Genomic DNA, 8916 nt, shown 5'->3' on the forward strand with positions numbered 1-8916 from the left:
TGGGCTCTGCAATTTACCTGGCTGCTTCTTGCTCTGACTGAGGGCTCCTGGGAGCAGGGGGTGGGGCTTGTTGCATGTGTCCGCCCCCTGGGCTCTTTACTGCCGGAGCTCCGCTCCTGTGTGTGCCTGCAGGAAATGACCCCTGATAACAGTATGCATAAATGCTGTTGTGACACCACCAACTTTATACTTGTTTAATATATTGTTTTGGCAATCTTTGATGGTGTTTTCTACGAGTGGAATTTGTATATTTGGGACTCCTGTGACCAGGGGTCATTTTGTAGAAAAAGAGATGCAGGAGCTCATTAGCACAACTCATTAGCATAACTTATTTGCATGTGCCACACCCCCTGACATCACCGGAAGTGTGTCAGAAGGCAACACCCACCGCTCAGGCTCCACTGGACTGTTTTGGACTGCAGAGTGGGGGGGAGGGGCCTCTGCAATTTACCTGGCTGCTTCTTGCTCTGATTGAGGGCTGCTGGGAGCAGGGGGCGGGGCTTGTTGCATGTGCCCGCCCCCTGGGCTCTTTACTGCCGGAGCTCCGCTCCTGTGCGCTCCTGCAGGAAATGGCCCCTGCCTGTGACACTAGTCTTTTCCCCTTGTTGTTTGGAGCCTCTGAGAATGGCTGAGAATGATTGGGTAGATGCGAAGGCTGTCAGTTCCAGCTTGGGAAATGCCTGGAGATGTTGGGAGTTGAGCCGGGGGTGGGGGAGAGAAGGGACTTCAATGGGGTCTTAATGCCACAGAGTCCCACCTTCCAAAGCAGCCATTTTCTCCAGGTGAATGGAACTCTTCACCCGGAGATCTGTTGTAATCCCAGGAGATCTCCCGCCACCACCTGGAATTTGGAAACCCTCGTAAATGCTGATCATGGTGATGTGTCTGTGTGTGGAGCTCGCTGGCTGCAGGGACCTCTGGGAAGCATAGTGCAAGGTACACACCAGTGTTCCCTCTAAGATGAGTGAGTGTGAGCTGGCTCACAGTCTTTTAGCCTCCAGCTCACACACTTTTGTCTTCGCTCAGGAAGGAGGGCTCCAGAGCAAACTGATTTATGCCGTAGCCAAATGGCTCGCTCACGGCTTTAATGCCAGCAGCTCACAAAGCAGAATTTAGAGGGAACATTGGATAAAACGCCGGGTCAGATCAATGCCAGTTCTGATGAAGTGAGCTCTGACACATAGACGCTGGTCCTGGAACACATTCTGTTTAGTCTCTGAAGGGCCATTGGACTCCCGTTTCATTTGGCTTCTGTATCGACAGCGAGAGAGATTATTTCATTTAAAAGAAAAGAAAAGAAAGAGCGCTTAACGTTGCCCAGACAGTGTAGTGCCTTAAGGGCTCGATGCTTGGTTCGTTTCATAAACACCCGTCCTTGCCCATGACTCTTTGTGCAATTTGAGGGCTCAGCCCTTCTTTTGAGGGCTTTTCATCTGGTCTGGCCCCTCTCATCCCGCTGGGCACCTCTGTCTCCCAGAACCCCATCTGGCAGCCTGCAGTGCTCAGAAGCAGAACAGGGGAAGGTGAGATCCTTTCCCGTTATGCTCCCGTAGCAACTCTGTTTGATAGAACTTATTTTTCTTTCAAAGCACAAAGGCAGAATAGGTATGGAAAATGAACACTACGCGCACAAATCCTGAGCAGGGGCGAGTTAACTCGGAAATGTCATCAGCTGAAGTCAGTCCAGGATTGTCGTTAGACTGCTGGAGTAGGGCCTGGGAGACCTAGGGCTGCTGGGCCCCAACACCCCCCCGCCACGATCAGCTGGCCAATGGGAGGGGGGGAATGGCATGAAAAATGGGGAGGGGGGGACCAGCAGCATCCTGACTAATTGAAGTCACTCCCTGTGCACCTGGAAAGGATGCCACTGCTACATCGCTGGGGATGCGCTGGTATTTGAGCAAAGTTCTACAGTAAAACCATAGGGTGTCAGGAACTTTAGGCAGGTAATCCACACACCCAGGCTTCTTCAGAAGATAAGTGTTTTAATTATGGTAACACAGAACTAAAGTACATGTATACAGCTTGTGTTAGGAATGCCTTGTAATAAGATGGCTACTAACTTATAGAATATTCAAACAGCCCCCCTCCCACCTGCAAGGCCAATGAAGTTTTCTCTCGGTGCACGGGCCCTGATAGTAGGCAAGCAGTTTTGTGCCCAAAGCAGTTACCGTTCCCAGGCCTGGGGAATTACAGCAAGGCAAAGCATTTTCAAGGCCAATTGCAGATAACAGGAGCGCTAGGCAGAGAAGCGCTGAGAATGGGAGGGAGAGAAAATCCCCCCTCACATTCCAACACCCTGACAGGGCTACCTGACATAGGGATTGGCTCAAATACGAGAGTGTCCCTGGTGCTGCTGGTGACACACTGACGTCACTTCCGGGATATGCTGGAAGTGATGATGAAGAAGAAAAGACTGGATCTATACCCCACCCTTCACTACCCGAAGGAGTCTCAGAGTGGCTTACGATCTCCTTTCCCTTCCCCTCCCCACAACAGACACCCCGTGAGGTAGGTGGGGCTGAGAGAGCTCTCTTGAGAACTGCCCTTGAGAGAACAGCTCTGAAAGAACTTGTGACCGACCCAAGGTCACACCAGCAGCTGCATGTGGAGGAGTGGGGAATCAAACCCAGTTCTCCTAAATTAGAGTCCACGGTCCTAATCACTACACCAAACTGATGTCACCGTGTCACTGGCCTGGGCCTCCCCCACCACCAGTAAGTCCCCCCAACCAGATACCGTGGGAGACTTGCCAACCTTCGGAAGACTCAGGTTCAGATCTCCACACTAACTTAAAGCTCACTGGGTGACCTTGGATTGGGGACTTTGGTATCACTCTCTCAGTTTGTGTGGATAAAATTGGGAAGGGGGACTCACGCTGAGCTCCTTGGAGGAGAGGCAGGATACAAATGTACTAGACAGACAGACAGACAGACAGACAGACAGACAGCGGAAGTGGCCGTGCACACGAGAGCTCTCACCATGAATACCATTTTGCTGGTCTTCAAGGTGCCACTGGACTCAAACTTTGTTTCACTACTTCAGGCCAACATGGCTACCCACCCAGACAGAAAGATAAAATGGCATTATGAGTGGATGTCAGTGAACTGAACAGGTCCTCTAAATTCTTCAGCATTTGTCACCAACTCCCTGTGGTTCATGCTCAGCCCAATTTGGGATGATTTTTCAGGATACAATAAACCACAGTCTGGATCAATGCTCCCTCTCAGCTGTAGAGTCTTGTGAGCAAAAATTCCTCTTTGTGATCTACCGGCATTAATGTTGTGAGCGAGTGATTTGGCTGCTGCGTGACTTAGTTTGCCTCTGGAGCCCTCCTTCCTGAGCTAAGACAAAGATGTGTGAGCTGGAGGCTAAAAAACTGTGAGCTAGCTCATACTGACTCAGCTTAGAGGGAACACTGGCCTGGAGCAGAAGCATTCACAATTTATTTATTTATTTATTTATTTATCAAATTTATACCCCGCCCTCCCAGCAAGCGGGCTCAGGGCGGCTTCCATAAAAGCATAATACATTAAAATTACACAATATTTAACCATACAATAAAAACATTATAAATACAAAGTGCTGGTGGCTGTTAAATTACCCTAGATGGTATATTACTAGAATACATTCCCACTGCCCAGATGTTCCACGATGTTTCTGCTCATAATCAGTGAGATGTTAAAACCACAGACCAAGCTCTGCAGTAGGGGCCTGCAGTAGCGGTCTGCTGTATTCAAAGACCGGTCTGCTGTATTCAAAACCTCGGAGAAGCTCACTGACTCCCCCAGGGTGCTGTAGTGGTCCTAGAAGGCCTGTTCAAACAAACAGACTTGAGTGCTTCCACTCTGCTTGGCTGATGGTGGCCCCTTTAGGAGCTGTTCCACTGGCGGAAGAGCCTCCTAACTCAGAGGAAGGTCCCTTACAGCAGGGGAAGGAGTCAGTTATGCTGCTGTAGTGGCTGGTGGAGGGGGAGGTGGTCGATTCCTGTCTCCTTTCAGGTCTGGTATGTGTGGTTTCGATTCTCAGTATTCCTTTTGTCGCTGTTTGACCTTGGTGTCTGCTGCACTGCTTTCCCTTGGAATGTTAGTTTTAGGCGGGCAGAGGCTTCTTCCCTGAGTGGCTTTGAGCCATCAGGAGACCCCGCTTTGAACCAGGTATGATTGCCCCTTTCCCGCTTTGTGAATCAGTTCTGACACTGAATGTGTATGGATGACTGGAACAATAAACTGAAACTTCATTGAAAGGCTGCTGTTGATTCCTGATAGCGGCAAGACTCTGACAGAAGGTGCCACTGTTAGCTGATCATACCGGTAGTACGAGAGTTGCCAACTTTGGGTTGGGAAATTCCTGGAGATTTGGAGATGGAGCCGGGGGGAGGAGGGCAGGGACCTTGGTGGGGTACGATGCCACAGAGTCCATCCTCCAAAGGAGCCGTTTTCTCCAGGGGAACTGATCCCTGTCGTCTGGAGATCTGTTGCAATTCCGGGAGATTTCCAGGCCCCGCCTGGAGGTTGGATACCCTAGGTAGGATACCAGCTGGATTTTTTCAGCCATAGACTCTGTGGGAAGCATAAGCGCTGAGCTGATTGTAATGTAGCCCTTGAGTATTGGAAGAACAGTACTTAGGGTTGCCAAGTCGATCTTCTGCCGGAGCAGGGGGCTCCCGGCTGGCATCTGGTGTGTGCGCGCTGCATGCATGTCACCCAAAAGTGACGTGATGACGGGAGGCACGCTGGGGGCGGAGTTTTCCCTCTGATTGCTGTGGCCCCGCCCCCAGCGTGCCCGGCGTGGTCGTGTCACTTCCAAGTGACGCAAACGTCGGGGTGGAGTTCCCCCGGGGGCCCAATCCGGCGGCGGCAGGGAACGGGCCTCTGGGGCAGGGGTTTCCCCACCCCCCAGGGGGCCTTGGGAAGCCTACACTGGGCAAGGAATGTACTTACCCTGTCTCTCCCCCCGCCCTTTTTTTTAAGGGTGAACCAGGAGCTCATGGTGCACCAGGCCAGAAAGGAGAACCAGGCCCTAAAGGAGAAAAGGTAAGTGCTCTTTTAATGTAGGAGCAGCTGTCTGTTTCAATTGCCAGTGAAATGTTTTTAATTATTTTTATTTTATGTATTTATTTATTTTTGGATGTATATCCCGCCCTCCCCAAAGGCTCAGGGCGGCTAACAACGAGGCATGGATGCCAAAGTTAAAACAGTAAAAACAGAACAAAACAATACAATACAATACAATACACTAAAGTGTCGGTGCTCTAAAGGTCACATAGGTCTTTAGTTGCAAGATGGGGTTCTGGAGTTATTAACACCAGACCAACAACATGCATCCCAGCTGCACTGTCATCCCATCTTCATCCAGGAACGTCTCGCACCCCGATGATGCCCACACGAGTGCTGGTAGAGGTGCGGTGATGGACGATAACAGTGATGGAATAGTGGTGGCAGCGGCAGCAGCTCCTACTCAAAAGCCTGGTGGAAGAGCTCCGTCTTACAGGCCCTGCGGAACTGGCACAAGGTCCCGCAGGGCCCGGATCTCCTCTGGGAGTTCATTCCACCAGGTAGGAGCCACCACCGAAAACACCCTGGCTCTGGTAACAGCAAATTTGATATTCGTGGGGCCTGGAATTACCAGGACATTTTGACTCCCCCACTGTAGTGCCCTTGGGGGAACATGCGGGGAAAGGAGGTCCCTTAGGTAAGCCGGACCCTGGCCATTTTACATGATCGATACCCCCACGAGGGCCACCCAGGTGGTGAACACACCGAAAAGATGCACAATAAAATCACGCCCGAGAAAGCATTAAAAAGCGACAACATCACATCATTGAAACATTTAAAACCAGGGCTAAAATACATTATTATTATTATTATTTTGCTGTCCAGTCCCAGCTGACTTACGGTGAGAGACGTTCAGAGGTGGTTTGCCGTGGCCCGGTGAGCTTCCGTCGCATTTAAAGGGACCCGCATTCCTTTTAAATGCTTCCCCTCCGTTGGAAATAATGGAGGATAGGGGCACCTTCTTTTGGGGCTCATAGAATTGGACCCCCTGGTCCAATCTTTTTGAAACTTGGGAGGTTTTTTGAGGAGAGGCACTGGCAGCTATGAAACCTTGGTGCCTCTACCTCAAAAAACAGCCCACCCAGAGCCCCAGATACCCATAGATCAATTCTCCATTATACCCTATGGGGACCAGACTCCATAGGGTATAATGGAGAGCCCAGCAGCTATTTCTGATAGCTCTGAAGCAGGGGGAGGGGCTCCAAACTGGGGGATCCCCTGCCTTCAACTGGGGATTGGCAACCCTAAGGTGGGCATAAAGTGCACGTTGAAAGTCCTCCCTCCCCCTGAACAGCTCTGGTTTCCCTTGGGGTTCCTGAGGCTCACATGATCACTCTAGGGGTGACATCACAATGGAACCAGTATCCCCATCGAGGCAGACCTCTTCATCCGGGGCTGCCGCCGCTCCTTGGCAGAATCGTCCTGGGGAAATGGCAGGAGCCCTTCCGACTTGGCTCCATTAGCCAAGGGCTGCCTGCCACAGGGATTGCGGAGCTGTTTCCTGTCTTGCCTGTGTCTTTCCACAAATAGACGCTCCTTCCCCTGCCGCCACCACCGCCACCACCGCAGAACTGGAATCTTTATTGCACTTAATTTGAGAGCATACTTGACGTAATGGCTTTTTAATAGCAGAGAAGTGAGTACATGGAGAGGATTCTGAACCAGTTTTGTTTTTCCTTACAAACGCCTTTGGCCGCTTGACGAGTGGATGTGTCGCCATGACTGCTGAGTCATTCCCCAAGATCATAAACATTGGGTTGTAATTAAGCAAGCTACAAGATGCATCTGACATCACTTTTCTCAAACCCTTACAGTGTCATCCTCTTTTCTCCTTCTTCTTCTTCTAGGGAGATGTCGGGACTGGTTTGCCAGGAATCCCCGGGCTTCCAGGGCCACCTGGACCATCGGTTCCATCCCGGGGATTTGTGAGTGTCTATGCCTCTTGCGGTGTCCATGCTGCGGTGGCTCAAGTGGTTGAGACGCTGAACTGCAGGCTGGAGGGTCGGTAGTTCAGCAGTTCCGAGACCCGAGTGCCGCATGACGGAGTGAGCTCCCGTCTCTGGCCCCAGCTCCTGCCAACCTCGCAGTTCGAAAGCAAGAAATTGCAAGTAGATAAATAGGTACCGCTTTGGTGGGGAGGCAACAGCGTTCCGTGCGCCTCGGCGTCTATTCGTGCCGGCCACGTGACCACGGAGACGACTTTGGACAGCGCTGACTCTTCAGCTTGGAAACGGAGATGAGCGCCGCAACCCTAGAGTCGGATTCGACTGGCTTTCGAGCAAGGGAAACCTTTACCTATGCCTCTTGTGCGGAGCTCCACCTCTGGCTGCCCTCTGGCCTTGTGTTGTGCTGTGCTTGTGGCAGAGGTTCTGTTGTGTTGTGTTTGCGTCTGGGAGGAGAGAGAGAGGACGGTGTGAGTGGGAGAATGCTTGAGAACATGAGGGGGAGAGAAAGAGAAGAGGTGGGAAGGTGTGAGAGGAGAGTTGGACTGGAGGCTGGATTCTGCCAAGATTTGCTGCTTGGATCCCTCCGTGGCGGTCGTGTGGGAGATTTGGGCACACTGGATTATCCTGCCACATCGTGTTGCCAACTCCAGGGAACTTCCTGGCGATTTGGGTGTGGAGCCTGGGGAGGGTGGAGTTTAGGGGGCGGAGGGAACTCAGTGGGGTACAATGTCATAGAGTCCACCCACCAAAGCCGCCATTTCCTCTAAGGGGACTGATCTCTGTAGTCTGGAGATGAGTTGTAATTCCAGGAGATCTCCAGGCCCCACCTTGAAGGTGGCAACCCTATGTGCCACGACATCTTATTCATTTCTTTGTTTAGAAGAAGAAGAGAAGAAGAGGAGATTGGATTTATACCCCGCCCTTCACTACCCGAAATTCTTCTCCCTTCCTCCATTTTCTCCTCACAGCAATAACAACAAAAATATTTTCCTGTGAGGTAGGTTTGGTTGAGAGTAGCGTTGCCGTTCCCCCGGTGAGGCCAGTAGATTTTGGTTGCCCCAATCAGCCGTGGCCCAGCTGGCCGGTGGTGGAAGTCCCACAACTGAGAAGCCCCCTCCCGGTGCCACTGACGCTGGCGTGATGACATCACCCAGGAACACATCATTATGTTTCCGACGTCGGGGTGGGGTGGGGATGCTCTAGGCCAGGGGTGTCAAACATGCGGCCCGGTGGCCGGATTAGGCCCGTGGAGGGCTTCTATCAGGCCCGCAGTGGAACTGGCTGTCTTCTGCTTCTTCTTCCAGTTCTGCTGCTGCTGCATCATCGTAAGTTTGCAGCTTACAGATACACAAGTGAACAGCATACTCAAGATTGCAAAGCACAGACATTTTGATGCAATAATTCAGAGCAAGAGGCAGGGCTATTTTTGTGCAGGAACGCACAGGAACGGAGTTCCGGCTGGCTCCCGAGTTGGCCACACCCAGCAGGAACTCATTAGCATAATAGGCCACACCCAACAGCAGAAACTCATTAGGATTGGCTACATTAGGGGTGTGTGGCCTAACATGCAAAGGAGTTCCTGCTACAAAAAAGCCCTGGGTTTTGACAACAAACAAGGTAAACAGAATAACAAGCAAAAGGTGGGTGTGGCTGGATGACCACACTTCTGGTAACATGGGGGTGCGGCCTAATGTGGTAATGAGTGGTGCTGTCAGGGTGTGGCCTAATATGCTAATGTGTTTCTGCTGTTGGGTGTGGCCTATTATGCTAATGAGTTCCTACTGGGCTTTTTCTACAAAAAATGCCCTTGCAAGAGGTGTCAGTTATCAGACACTGTTAAATAAACAAAATATTGCAAGAGTGCTCATGTTTTAAGCATGATATTTATTTTAAGTAAAAAAAAAACCTTTGTG

General features: G+C 51.2%; 1 protein-coding gene across 1 annotated transcript in view; it reads left to right on the forward strand.

Annotated features, from left to right (window-relative positions):
* Positions 1-8916, forward strand: part of LOC107117832 (collagen alpha-1(XI) chain-like) — a gene marked incomplete at its 3' end in the record, with an annotated part of 23982 nt that overhangs the window by 13274 nt on the left and 1792 nt on the right. Inside the window, exons 5-6 of the mRNA XM_015419997.1 lie at positions 4974-5036; positions 6905-6982. Of these exons, the coding sequence (XP_015275483.1) occupies positions 4974-5036; positions 6905-6982 (141 nt within the window). The remainder of the gene's footprint in view (positions 1-4973; positions 5037-6904; positions 6983-8916) is intronic.

This window comes from Gekko japonicus, unplaced genomic scaffold, assembly GCF_001447785.1.
Source record: "Gekko japonicus isolate JY-2015 unplaced genomic scaffold, Gekko_japonicus_V1.1 scaffold5230, whole genome shotgun sequence".
NCBI lineage: Eukaryota > Metazoa > Chordata > Lepidosauria > Squamata > Gekkonidae > Gekko > Gekko japonicus.